This window comes from Sprattus sprattus, assembly GCF_963457725.1.
Source record: "Sprattus sprattus genome assembly, chromosome: 16".
Lineage (NCBI taxonomy): Eukaryota > Metazoa > Chordata > Actinopteri > Clupeiformes > Clupeidae > Sprattus > Sprattus sprattus.
Genome location: NC_137914.1, coordinates 27,496,488 through 27,511,052, shown reverse-complemented (window position 1 = coordinate 27,511,052; position 14,565 = coordinate 27,496,488). Strand labels below are relative to the sequence as shown.

At 40.5% G+C, this 14,565-nt stretch overlaps 1 protein-coding gene across 1 annotated transcript in view; it reads right to left on the bottom strand.

The window, feature by feature from the left end:
- The window catches only part of dbnlb (drebrin-like b), a 48,833-nt gene that overhangs the window by 23,652 nt on the left and 10,616 nt on the right, over positions 1 to 14,565 (bottom strand). Inside the window, exons 4-5 of the mRNA XM_080854629.1 lie at positions 14,014 to 14,088; positions 8,598 to 8,744 (exon numbers count right to left, since the gene is read on the bottom strand). Coding sequence (XP_080710755.1) covers positions 8,598 to 8,744; positions 14,014 to 14,088 — 222 coding nt within the window. The remainder of the gene's footprint in view (positions 1 to 8,597; positions 8,745 to 14,013; positions 14,089 to 14,565) is intronic.

The following is a 14,565-nucleotide window of genomic DNA, read 5'->3' as shown; positions in this document are numbered from 1 at the left end:
ATATTATACCACATATGGCTTTCACTCATACTCAAAAAAAATTGTTTGCAATGTGAAACATGCATACGGCATAACCCGAAGGGTGGGGCACGCCCTGACAAGGGACAGTTCCCCACCCCGCCTCATCCGTTTCATACTATCCACATGGATTTTATACAACTAACAAAACAACAGGGGCTAGAATACGTTTTAGTCATAATTGATGCTTTCTCAAAGTGGGTTGAACTATTGCCTTGTTCAAGCCCAGATTCAGCAACCGTTGCGAAAGCACTGTGTAGGCGAATAATACCGACGTTTGGCAAACCCTGAGTAATACGAAGTGATAATGGATCGCATTTTGTAAACCAAACAATTGACAAAATAGCTCAACACCTACACAATGACCTAAAACACCACACTGCGTACCACCCCCAGTCAGCAGGGCTGGTGGAAAGGCATAATGGTACAGTGAAACTCAAACTAGTCAAAGCAATGAAAGAGACAGGATTAATGTGGCCTGAGTGCTTAGACATAGTCCAATTGAGCATGAGAATAACCCCAGTGGGACCACACAGGTTAACACCGTTTGAAGTACTGTATGGAAGGCCATATACACTGCCTGACTTTGATCAAAGCAAACATTCACCTGACGATGAGTCTTCTTTAGTGGATTACTTAAAGAAGGTGCTGCAAAGAAAAGAAGTGTTGGCTGCAAGTACTGTTCCTTCTCTCTCTGTGTCCCCACAGGCAAAGCCAGTCAGTCCAGGAGACTGGGTGTTCATAAAGGCTGTGAAACGAAAGTGCTGGAGATCCCCCCGTTGGGAAGGCCCCCACCAAGTACTCCTCACCACACCCACAGCCGTTAAAGTAAAAGGACGCTCCACGTGGGTCCATCTCTCTCACTGCAAACTACGTCCGACGCTGCAGGAGCCACTTGTGGAAACAGAGTAAGCCCGGTTACAAAGGGAGGTCACTGTTTTAGAGGTGGCTTGTCTCAACCCGGTGAAGAAAACCAACCCTGTTTTCACAACTAGGGCACCTGTGACCATGGCCAACGCAAGACTCAACAGAACCCGAGTGGGGCTTTTTAGCCTAGGAATCGTATGTATATGTGTTCTAACCTATCTCAGAATGTGTGCTCCACAACAGGAGCACCGGGACAGACGATGGATAGCGCTGACCTCGCTGAATGGCACAACAGGCACAGTCTACCATCTCAACTCCTGGTACCGTTATGTTCATGGTCTAGCAAAAGGATTGAATAGGTCTGACTGTTATGTGTGCACAAGAATGCCTGTGTCCTCCCATTACCCTAGACTCACGATAATACCGTTGTCTAAAAGACAGAGTGAGTGTGTGGCTGTTGTCTCGTCTGATGAACCCCTCTATGCAAACCTTTCTGAGGTACTAATGGCCCGAGGTAACGATACTAACAGCACTGTAGTTGCCTCTTGTGCAGAAACCCACCCACTGACGGCTGTTCCCGTAGATGGGGTGATATCACCTTACGCTGAAGTCACCCCAGGGACAGTGTTTCCTCTTTGCTTCAAAGGAAGTGGAAACTATTCGATTGGCGCTGTTCCTCCTCACATGTGTAACTACACAGCCTATTGTGCAAATGATACTACCTGTTACAAATCAGTGCACGGGCTAAAGTGTTGGGGATGGACCGGGGGTCTGCCAAGTCAAAATGGCACAGTTCACCTCTTAACTGGTGGAGGGGAAGACATATTTTGGTTATGTGGTCACCAGCTATATGATGGCCTGCCTCTCCATTGGGAAGGAGTGTGTGCACCGGTGTTGGTTAGTGACCATACCGTAGTGATATCTCATAGGCCAAGGACAGGTGGGCGTAAGAGACGAGACATTAGGCCACATGACTCAATCTGGGGCACTGACGTGCCCGATGCTTACAAGTTGTGGGGGGATGGCACCAAAGTTACTCTGTCACTGTTTCCCTGGGCGGGGGTAGGAAAGCTCATGTTACGTATGGAAACACTCAATTACACGTTTGGAACCTTTGTCAATGCCTCCATCATGGAAAATGAAGCCCAGAACAGAGATATTGAGAGCCTTCGCTTTATGGTTTTGCAGAATCGATTTGTTCTTGATCTGGTCACTGCTCCCGCAGGAGGGGTTTGTGCCCTTATAAATGAAACTTGTTGTACATACATACCAGATGAGATTAATGCACATGCTATAACCGATGCGCTTGCTAAAATGAAACAAGTTAGTGCAGCAGAGACCCAGGACTTCGTAACCAAGCAAAGCTCAGGCTCATGGGATTGGCTGAACTGGTTCCGTTCTGGTAGCTGGCTAATCATAGTACTTAAAGCATGTACACCTTTTGTGGTGCTGTTAATTCTACTGTGTGCCTGCCTTGGTTGTTTGAAAGTCTGTGTACAGGCTCTGGTGAAACGGACCATGACTGCCATCTTCTTGGAGGAAGAAGTAGCGGCCCTCTTTGGTGACAACGACGAGGACGATGCTATTTGACGAGACAAAGGAAAATCTTCACTGAAAACTTTGTATTCTGATGTTTTGCATCTGTATGGTTATTAGTATGATTAACAGGAGGGAAATGTAAAAGGAATTAAGTGTTAAAGGAATTAATCATTAATAACCCTGTCTGTTTATAAGCTTAAAGCTTTGTATTAAACATTAGACACTCATGTGAAGAAACACTGAGTGGAAAACTACTGATACATGGGAATAGAAAAGTGCTGTGAATGTTTTCGTCCACGACCTTGGCGTTATCAGAGTGGCTTCATTCCATTGCTAACATGTGAGCAATAAAACGACTAAGCCAGCCAAGGGAGATCAGAGCTCTTCTAGGGACTTCCCCAAACAAGACCTCTCCTTTGACTGTCAAGGTTCATTTAAACGTTTGTTCTGCCTCACAGTGTGGTTTGTAATCTAAACTTAAATGTCTAGAAGAGGGATTTTTCCCTGACAAAAACACACTTGCGTCCGGCGCAAATGTCAAATGGGTTGGTCCAAAGGAGGTTACTCAGCCATAGGTGTGGTTTGGGCGTAATATGCAATAAACCAATCAGAGCATCATCTCACATTCCCTTTAAATGCGAGGAGCGCATATTCCATAGCGGGTTGTTATTATAATGGCGGATTTACCTGGAGGAAGACCGGAAAGGTTCACATATCACTTTTCTATGCAATATTCGTTAATTTAGCCAACTCTGGTTTTGAATATAGGGTACCGTTCGTGCGAAGGAAATCACCGGCAGATTGTCGCAGGACATTTCAAGCACTGATAAAGCATGCATGCGTTGGCTATCATAAAAGTATTTTTATCATCGCGATTCAGTGTATAATAATAATCTGAATTAAAGTTCATGCTTGTGAAATAAATGCATTTATATGTGTATGAGTGTTCAATTCATTGGGATGTGCATGTGGGCCTTAGTGGTTCACGTTGCTGTGCTCACAATTTCGGAACAACGGGCTGTCGGAATAATGGGCTTTCGGAACATTGACATGGAACCATTTGATTCAGTTCTACACTACTGTTCCACCCTGTTCTATACAGTCCTATACTCATTGGTGGACAGTAACGAAGTAAATGTAATTCGTTCCTGTGCTTAACATATCTATGTATCTGTACTTTACTCAAGTATTTCTATTTGGTGAGACTTTATACTTTCACTCCACTACATTTCAAAGTGAAACTTCGTACATATGTGTATGAGTGTTCAATTCATTGGGATGTGCATGTGGGCCTTAGTGGTTCACGTTGCTGTGCTCACAATTTCGGAACAACGGGCTGTCGGAATAATGGGCTTTCGGAACATTGACATGGAACCATTTGATTCAGTTCTACACTACTGTTCCACCCTGTTCTATACAGTCCTATTCTCATTGGTGGACAGTAACGAAGTAAATGTAATTCGTTCCTGTGCTTAAGTAACATATCTATGTATCTGTACTTTACTCAAGTATTTCTATTTGGTGAGACTTTATACTTTCACTCCACTACATTTCAAAGTGAAACTTCGTACTTTTTACTCCATTACATTAAGTAAAACCTTTCGTTCCTTTTTACCAAAGCGAATCAAATAATGAAGGGTCAAAGTGAGTTCACAATCGCAATTTTTCTTCACGTTTGGTAGCACGTTTAGTAGCACGCGCCCTTAACAATGCGCCTCTGACATTAGACTAGTTTTTTTCTGGTCTACGGCGCACTGTTGTTTTGAAACTGCAAAATACCACTTGAGCCTGAGAAACGCCTTATCTGTTCCGCCCCGCCCATTTTGGCGCAAGTTAATTTCGACACGCGCCTCTGGAGGGAAAATCCCACTGTGTGCAGGGTGCAAAATAGGAATGATACATGCGTCGGTGACAATGTCAATTGCGCTGGGTGCAAGATAGGGCCCATAGAGTCACTAAGCAGCTCTTGATGAAATACCAATTAGCATCCATTCATATGTCAATACTATCGTTTATCTGGGTTTGTTATGGAGGACAGAGGCATAGCAAGGCAATGGCGGTTGAAAGCATGCTTTATTATTATGGTATTATTATGGTATCTGTGGAATGTTCAGGCCCATACATTTAGTGTGTGTATATACATAACATATTAACATTCAGTGGTGCATTTAGTGTGTGTTTATATGAAATTATACATTACATTATTACAGTCATTGATGCATTCAGTGTGTGTATATATTAAATTATTGGATTCATTGATCCATTTGTTCAAAATAGTTGCTGTGTGTTGCTGCTGACAGCCCTGGTGAAATGTCACATTTCATTGATATTCATGAAAAGACTCAATGGTCCTTAGTTAGTTGGTGCTGTTCAAGACCAGGTGCACCCTTTCTTAATAACAGCATGCCATTTTAAAGGCCAGCCTAAGCAAATTTGTTTGCCATGTGTTGCACTCTTTAGTGACACAGCTGTTTGGTTTGGTGCCACATTTAATGGACTTCTCAGTATCCCATTCTCATCAGGTCATTTCTGTCACTTCATTTAGGCCTGCTTGAATACCCCAGTGAAATGCTCACAAAGGCAGCTTTGATCGGCTTCTGTCTTAAAAAAACACTCTGGCATTCACTGCCTCACCATGAAAGGGAAATACACTTTTAATAAAAAGCCACATTGTTTCTTTGTTTTGTCTTATTTTTTTACTTGTATTGGAAGCTGGCTGAAACCAGTGCTTATTTCATATGAAACCCCAGTGCATTAGCTAGCTAGCTAGTTCATCTGCCAAACTAGCTATTACAGTTTTTCACTGTTGCTAAAACCCGTTTTTTCAAAACAATAACGGCTTTCTCAAAACTGCACACAGAAAACTGAAAACCTCACACACAAAATGCTAAACCTGACACTCCCTTTGCAAGATGACTCTTTGCTATCAAATCTCTTAACTGTTCACAATATGGAACTCGTGTTTTCATTTGGTACACACAGCCATATTTTCAAAACACACACACATACATTCATTTAGTACACACAACTAAGCCTTTGCTGCACACTACCAAGCATTTAAAGCACACGGAAGTACAAAATTGAAAGCACAATCATCGAATCACACCATATGAATGACAATGACTCATTGAGCCATTTCTCCTTTTGTAAATTGTATCAGTGTAGGCCTACATTGTTCATAGTCAAACATAAAACAGCAATACCGTTGTTCTCACAAACCATATTTACAATTTCAGTCTCCTGTTCCACCAAACACTGGATTGTATTGACATAAAATTGTATACAAAATGCTTACAGTTTTTCTCAATTGCTAACACACATTTTTTTTACGTAAAGCCTGCCTCGTTTTCTCAAAACTCTGATCACAAATCCCAAAACAACTAACAAAAAATGCAAAACCCTTTATATCTCCTGGAAAATGCTACTTTGCTTTAAAAAAAATATTGAAAGTGTGTTTTCTTCCTCCACAGTGTGGTTCTCTTTCAGTCCTGCAAAATACAAATACTGTGAGCACAGCACACTATATTCTATTGATATGCAGTATTACAGTACACAAGGCAAACAGATTTCGTACTTGTTCTCCATCCTGAAGGTTCTAATGAAAAACCATGAAAACATGGTCTACCACAGCGGCCCAAATCTCATTAGAGATGACCATTCTCCTTCTTCTTTCTCTTCCTCCTCTTCCTTCTTCACCTTGTCCTCATTCTCTTCCTCCTCCTTGTCCTCCTCTTCCTTCTCTCTGTCCTCCTACTCCTCAACCTCCTACTCCTCTTCCTTCTTGTCCTCCTCTTCCTCCTCTCTCTCTTACCCCTCTCCTTCTCTGGTTGTCGATCTTTTCAAAGTTTTCAATAGTTTACCAAACAAAACAGAGGCTCAAGACACTTTTATGGTGCAGTCCTCACTGCAAATTGGTCAAAAGACCTGAAAGTTTAGAGATTTGACTATATGTGTCTTGCAGGAGATTTTACTTGAAAATTGTGTGCAACAACAGAACTTTGTGTACAGTGTTTTGACAACAACGTGATGTATAATTGACATCAGTGTGTTCACAAGGAAAATCAGAGTCTAATGCAGATAAGGGAGTCTTAAGTATTTCCCACTTGGGGCGAGCGATTGATACATGACGTGAAGGTTGTGCAGATTGTGCCGAATTTTCGCTTTTTACTTCTTAACAATAGTGAAAAACTGTAAGGTAGAGGAATGTTATTGCTGGTGAAAGTATATAATAATGGCAGTATAACATGATGTCACACCAACTCTGACATCTTCAATTTGTACATTATTTATACAGACCTTGACCAGCTTTGACACTTGCTCAGAGTGACTGTGTTTTAGATCCAGCTGTTACTGGCTACTTATGGCCTGCAGTTCATACTTAGAATTAGATGAACTGCAGGCCATAAGCAGCCAGTTTCACTTTCCTGCTGCTCAACATTTCAGCATGTACTCAATAGCAGGTGTCAACAGGTCACAGTAACAAGTATCTCATTTCGGCATACTCAATAGCAGGTGTCAACAGGTCACAGTAACAAGTATCTCATTTCGGCATACTCAATAGCAGGTGTCAACAGGTCACAGTAACAAGTATCTCATTTCGGCATACTCAATAGGAGGTGTCAACAGGTCACAGTAACAAGTATCTCATTTCGGCATACTCAATAGCAGGTGTCAACAGGTCACAGTAACAAGTATCTCATTTCAGCATACTCAATAGCAGGTGTCAACAGGTCACAGTAACAAGTATCTCATTTCGGCATACTCAATAGCAGGTGTCAACAGGTCACAGTAACAAGTATCTCATTTCAGCATACTCAATAGCAGGTGTCAACAGGTCACAGTAACAAGTATCTCATTTCAGCATGTACTCAATAGCAGGTGTCAACAGGTCACAGTAACAAGTATCTCATTTCAGCATGTACTCAATAGCAGGTGTCAACAGGTCACAGTAACAAGTATCTCATTTCGGCATACTCAATAGCAGGTGTCAACAGGTCACAGTAACAAGTATCTCATTTCAGCATACTCAATAGCAGGTGTCAACAGGTCACAGTAACAAGTATCTCATTTCGGCATACTCAATAGCAGGTGTCAACAGGTCACAGTAACAAGTATCTTCTTTCAGCATGTACTCAATAGGAGGTGTCAACAGGTCATAGTAGAAAGTATCTCTTTTCTTTCAGACAAGTATCTCTTTTCTTGAGGAAACAATACTGTCTGGTTTGAGTTGTGATACCGACCAAAATCTGTTTTTCTGGTATATGTCTTAACCCACATGTACTCCACGGACCCAATGGAACTCCATGTTAATGATATGTAAAGAGCAATGTGTCAAGAACGTGAACCACTCACGTATAGGTCTTTGACAGTGTGGGTGCAAGTAACAGTTTATCTAATAGAGATTGAACTTGTACCAAAAAAAACCTCATTAGCGACAATAAATGGCATCAGGGCCAAAATGGAACCTCAATCACTCAGCTTCAACCTACATGTGTCAACAGTATTTCAGGCCTAAAACATAAGTGATAAGACAATGACACATTTTTTTAGAATTACATTTAAACTCAAAAAAGCCTATATTAAAATGAAAGTAGCGTGTGTACTTAGAGTCCTATTAGTAATCATTATCACAATGATGACAATTATTATTATTTAGGTTTCCTGATTGTTAGATTTAGGTAAATTGTTTCAAATACTTTCAACTCATATAAATTCCTCCCCCACAAGAATGTATCACATTCTCGCCACCTTCATTAACACACAAATGGTCAGCAAGAGCTTCCCTGTTTGCTGACATTCACACCTTTTCATACATAGGTAAACCCTTGCCCAGCATGCCCCCATCTTACACCGTGACCCAGACCACAGACACACCCATTATGCTAAGTTGTGTATTCTACTATAACTAAAATGGAACTTGTATGCTGAGTGGCGTAGAGACACCGACCGTTGCGTGTGGTGAGAGAACGGAGCAAGGAGCATTAAGGAGACATTGCAGCCTTTGAAGACAAGGCCAACAGAGAAAAGAAACTACACTATGGACCATATCACCTAATCGCTCCTTCTCTCTCTCCATCGTGGCGTGTTGTTTGTGCTCGAGGTCTGTTACTGAGAATAAACCATTGGAGTTATTTTTTTCGAAACTCAGGCAATGACTGGATAAGGACTCTTACCACAGGGGCCTGAGGTCCGTCATCTTTAAAGCGGTTCGACTCTTTATGAAAGCTGTAGTTAGCACCAGAAGCCTTGGCCACTTTCTGCATAATGACCTCAGGTTCCACATCCTCATCTGCACGTGCATTAATGGTGATATGGGCCCCCTGAGGAAACAAAACTCCATTGGTACACATCCTGACACATATACACAGACACACACACCCTCTCCCTCTAATAACACACACAGGTGTTAAAACACAACTATTAATATCATTATGACCATGACTTCTGACTTGATCTATGTTTACTAATCTGTTTTGTGTGAATGTTCCCTTAAGTGAATTTCTTGTTTCTGATTCATATAATGTTGAGCTGTCTAACCAGTCTACCCTACCCCCTACCTGACACCTGTCCGCCCACAGATAATTAAGTCACCATAGTGACAAAATATTAAATAGATTATAGAAAAAAAAGTAGAGTATGAGTGCCAATAATTCAATCTCAGAGGACCTAAGGGACATAGGCTCTTAAAAACCTTTGTGTCAGCCCCTGTAGTGCTTTAAAAGTAAAATCTTAAAACAATTCAAAAGGCACATCTCGCCAATTAAGCAAAGCAAGGATAGGGGTGAGCAGCCTTTTTTTGAGTTGATAGCGGTTCTAGCAGCTGTGTTTTCAATAAACTGCAGCTATGCAATGGTTTGGCTGCTAGCAGAGTATTGCAGTAGTCCAGACAGTAATAAATTAGTGTAGCATTTGTTAAAATAGGTCTAATTTTAGGGGTGCGTTTCTCCACATAGGGATCACAATTCTTATTCCTACAAAATCCTATCGAAGATAACTTTTACTGTGATTTGACAAACACTAAGAGGGACAGGAAGAGGGTAAGTCTGTTAGAGTTCTTTTCTAAGCCAGTAACAAGGACTTCTGTTTTATTCGAGTTTAACAGTAGGAAGTTGGTCTGATCTCTGACTTCTGCTAGAAAACAATGCAGTGCGGTGATCTTCTGGCGATCATCTGGTAAAGCAGAGACATCTGTATATGACTGGTAAATGGAACTGTGCTCTGCAGAAAGGGATCCGGATCTTAAGGCGAGACACGGCAGGCAAAAACATTTGAGTTTGAGCTAGTTCACTCCCTAAACATGTAATCTTTCATACTAGCATAAAGAAAATATCCCTATTATAAATGAATGTGTATATTTATTCACATTTTGTCTGTTCGCGGCGTCAGCATTCTCCTATGGTTTCCTGGAAAGTTAGCATTCTAACGTAACGTGCAGTATATCGTCTTTCTGATGCCATACATGTTTGGTATGGTTGAAAAGCTAAGTTTCTCCCACACAACGCTATGTACTCCAAATAAGGACATTTCCTTTCCAGCAGTAACCAATGATGTTAGCAAAAACGGGGCTTTAAACCTAAAGACGCAATTTCATTGGTTTGCGGTGGTTTCTGATAACGTGATTCGTTCAGACGCATCACGTGGTATGGCTTGATACTTCCTGGAATCTTTAAATGCGATTTTCCAAGGAAAAAATCTCCACTTCAGTTCAACCTATATATACCAAACTTTCCAGTCTTGTACCCAACTATGTTATGAAGACATTTACAGAGGGATTTGTAAATATATTATTCCTAGCCTGAATTATATAACATTATATCCCCAAAAACATGGCGAAAATCGAAAAACAAAAGTAGATATCCATAAATCCCTCTGTAATTTTTTTCCCATCTAATATGCCAACAAAAGGGAAAAGTAATTTTTAACCTAGCTTTAACCCATGATCAGATTTGTTATTTTAAACATTATGCAAATTAGCGCATATTCAATGAGATAATGCCTAATTTGCATATTCAAACATCAAAATACAAAAACTTGTAATACATTTTTTTCTCATCTAAACATGAGTAATCAACTGAGAAAGTTTCATGGTGATACCTATTATTTAAGATTTTTACCCTATTCACCTGTAGTGTCTCGCCTTAATAGCTCAGACTGTGTGCGTGTGTGTGGGGAGGGGGTCATTCACATGCTGGACTTTTCAAAAGTGTAGAGCTGTTTTCCTAGTTTGAATGTGGTAATCATTGGTGTAAAGTCTATACAGAAATGACATACACGTGCATTTTACTGAATAGAAACGAAAGCGGGTTCTCTCAAGCACTACCATGAACATTATCTAAATGTGGCTAATGAAAGCTATGTCCACTAACTGTGGTCTTATACTCATGGTACACATCACCAAATGAACACTGAGACATGACAGGGCATACAGCGTTTGATACAGTACTGAATTGGCCTGGATACCAGCCCAAACCCCGCCCACACAATTTTTGGTCTGGGAGATTGGGTCTGGCGTTGAGCTAGTTGGGGAGCGATATCAGAAGGTAGGATTCTGTCGGACCAATCAAATTGTCAGGGCGGGCTTTATACGATGATGGACAGATGATCAAGCGGTAGATTCGAAATTCTCCCAAGATGGCGGCGTATCGAGAGCTTGTAAGTGGGACATATTTTATGTAAATTATGCTATCTACCCGACTTTTTTATGTCTACATTGACTCGGTTAGTTGTATATATATTCAGTCCTTCATAGAGGACAACAGCTCATCTTGTCATGGGTGATTTTAATGCTGACATGTTAGATAAATCTTTATTCGCAAAACATCTGCAGCAGTTCTGTACTGAAACTAAATTAATTATATCAAGTAAAGTTGTTTTGCCTGATACAAGTTTTACCTATGTAAGTGAAGCTTGGCACACAACTTCCTGGCTAGACCATATTGTGACAACAGCCGATGCTCATGACTCGCTGGAAAGTATAGAGATATGTTATGGACTGGCCACCACTGATCAGATACCAGTTGCTATGCTGCTACATGTTGAGAGTGTACCCCTGCTGGCCAACAATGGTAATGCTGCTCCCTCAAAAAAACTGGACTGGTCAAAATTGACCAAAGAGGATATGCACAGATATTCTTTATTAACTGATAGCTTACTCAGTGATGTTGAATTGCCTAGGGATGCCCTTATGTGCACGGATATGAGCTGCAAGGATAAACATCATACTGAAAAGCTCTGTGCCATGTATGATGATATTGTCAAATGTCTTTATACTTCCAGTGAACCTTTTATTAATTACAAGAGGAAGGTCCCTAACATACGGCCTGGCTGGAATTAATTTGTGTCTGAGCAACATGCTGCTGCTAGAGAGGCATTTAGACTCTGGTCAGAGGCAGGCAGACCGAGACAGGGAGTGTTGCTTGAAAACAAAAAACTCACAAATGCTAGTTTTAAATATGCACTTCGTTTTATTAAGAAAAATGAAAATACAATGAGAGCAGACTCGCTGGCCAGAAAGATGCAGAATAACAATCTTACTGACTTCTGGAAGGAGATCAAGATCATAAATAATAACAGAACTCCCCTTCCTTCTGATATCGAGGGGATTAGTTGTCCAGAGAAGATTCCATCCACATGCTTGACAACAACAAAGCTTGTGGTATGTATTGCATTTCTGCAGAGCATCTAAAAATATCCAGTTATAGACTCAGTCCATTACTAGCCATGTGTCTTACTGGAATTATGGTTCATGATGTTCTACCGAACTCTATTATGTCAGTGCTGTTAGTGCCTGTTCTTAAGGATAAGTCTGGTAAACTGAACAGCAAAGACAACTATAGACCCATTGCATTAGCCAGTAAAGTGTTTGAGAGAATTCTATTAATGAAATTGGAAATGTATGTTCTGACTGCTGCGATCAGTTTGGTTTAAAAAAAAAAATGGTACTGATCTCTGTATCTATGCTCTGAAGGAGATTGTCTCTAGGTACAAAAGTCTTAATTCATCTGTATTTTTATGCTTTATTGATGCTTCCAAAGCTTTCGATAGAATTTGTCATGAAAAACTGTTTATGAAGCCCCTAGCAAGAGGTGTCCCTAAACCTCTTGTGAGGATTTTGGTGTTCTGGCATGCCAATCAAACTTAAACTCATGTTAAATGGGACAATGTTGTATAAGCTCTTTCCTATGTTGGCAACGGAGTTCGACAAGGAGGAATTTTATCTCCCTTTTTGTTTAATGTTTATATGGACGAATTATCAAGCCAGCTGAATAAGACAAATACAGGCTGTCTTGAAGGGGAATCTACTGTCAATCATCTGATGTACGCAGATAATTTGGTCTTACTCAGCCCATACAGTGCTGGGCTGCAACAGATGCTGAGGGTGTGCTCTCAGTATGGCATAGACCATGATATTAAATATAATGCAAAGAAAAGCCACATAATGATAGTCAGAAGTAATCAGGATAGGAAATGAACCTTCCCTACCTTTTATCTATCTGGCAGTCCCCTTGGTGCCCGTGAGGAAATAAGATATCTGGGCCATGTCATTTCTGATGATTGGACTGATGACAACGATATATATCGACAGCGCTGCAAAATATATTCTCAGGCCAATATATTATTAAGAAAGTTTTCTATGTGCTCAGATTCAGTTAAATGTTCCCTGTTTAGAACCTACATAACAAACTGCTCACTGTACACTGCTCATTTGTGGTCTAATTACAGGAAAAGGAGTATACAGAGACTGAAAGTAGCTTACAATGATGCTTTTAGATTGCTGCTTCATGTGCCTAGGTGGCATAGTGCTAGTCAGTTGTTTGTTTCTAAGCACGTACCAACTTGTGAGGCGCTCTTGAGAAAACTGATGTATGGTTTCATGTGTCGACTGGACAAGTCTGAGAACTGCATAGTAGAGGCTCTGGTCAACCCTCTAAAGAGCTGTTATCGCTTTACCTCAAACTTAAGACGACATTGGCACAAAAGTCTTCATACTTTTTAATGCACTGTACTATGTGTGTTGTATCTTTTAGTTTTTTTCTATTTTTTTTTTAATAATTGTATGTCTGTTACTTTATATGGAACTTGGTATCTGAAATAAAGAATAATAGTGTATGTGCAACACGAATGTTGCCGAGGATTGTATGTCTTAACTGAAGCGCTCTAAACCATTATTGTTAGGTAATTGCTAACGCTTACACCAAAAATCCATTGAAACACATAGTAGCTAGCTAGCCTTGCTGCTAATTAGTAACGTGAGCAGGCATATCTCAACAGATATTGACAGCGCATTCATTTTGAAAGAGGAACAGAGAAACGCGATCAAGGCATTTGTCGATCGAAAATATGTTTTTGCCGTCCTTCCTACGGGATCACGTTAAAGCTTTAATGTATCAGATGGTCATACTACGTTGCTCTGATTGGTTCTAGGTATCCAATTGAGCGAAGAGGCATTTTTTCCCCCTAGTTCGTTGAAACACGCCCCATAATCACAGCCCAATGGTTCAGTATCAGACTCATATTCTGACTAGAATTATGAGCATGACATCGTCAGGCTAGTACTGAATAATAGGCATCATAGGACTTGGCTGTTACCTTAAGGAAGTTAGCCATGGAGCTAACATGATTGGCACAGAGTCCTTTTCTGGCATCCTTCACCCCTTCACCTGTCTGAGAAAATCAATACAAATAAATTAATTAATTAATAAGGAAATTTTTTTTATGATTCTCTAAAGAACTCTAAAGTTATAACCATAATTTCCAGACTAATAACTTTGGTTTATACACGTATTTTCTACAGTTTCTGCATTCCTGCGGTTATTATTTGGGGTCTATACATGAGAATGCATTTTTGCCTGGTAAAGCGTGAATGTGTCTCTCTCTTCATCTTTCACATCTTTCACCGTCTGCTATACGGTGTGGTTAAAAGTCCCTCCCCCTCTCTCTATGGCAAACCAGGATCAGATTTACGATTACTAAAGTATTTTTCAAAGATGAACTGCATATTTTACACGCCAGAGTGGTGGAATAACCGTCATCATTCAACCACCAACACAGAAACCTATAAGCCATTGGCGGTTGGCAGGTACTAATTTTGATTTATTTTTACTAATTTAAAAAAAACAATCTTAAAAGAAAGTGGAAGAG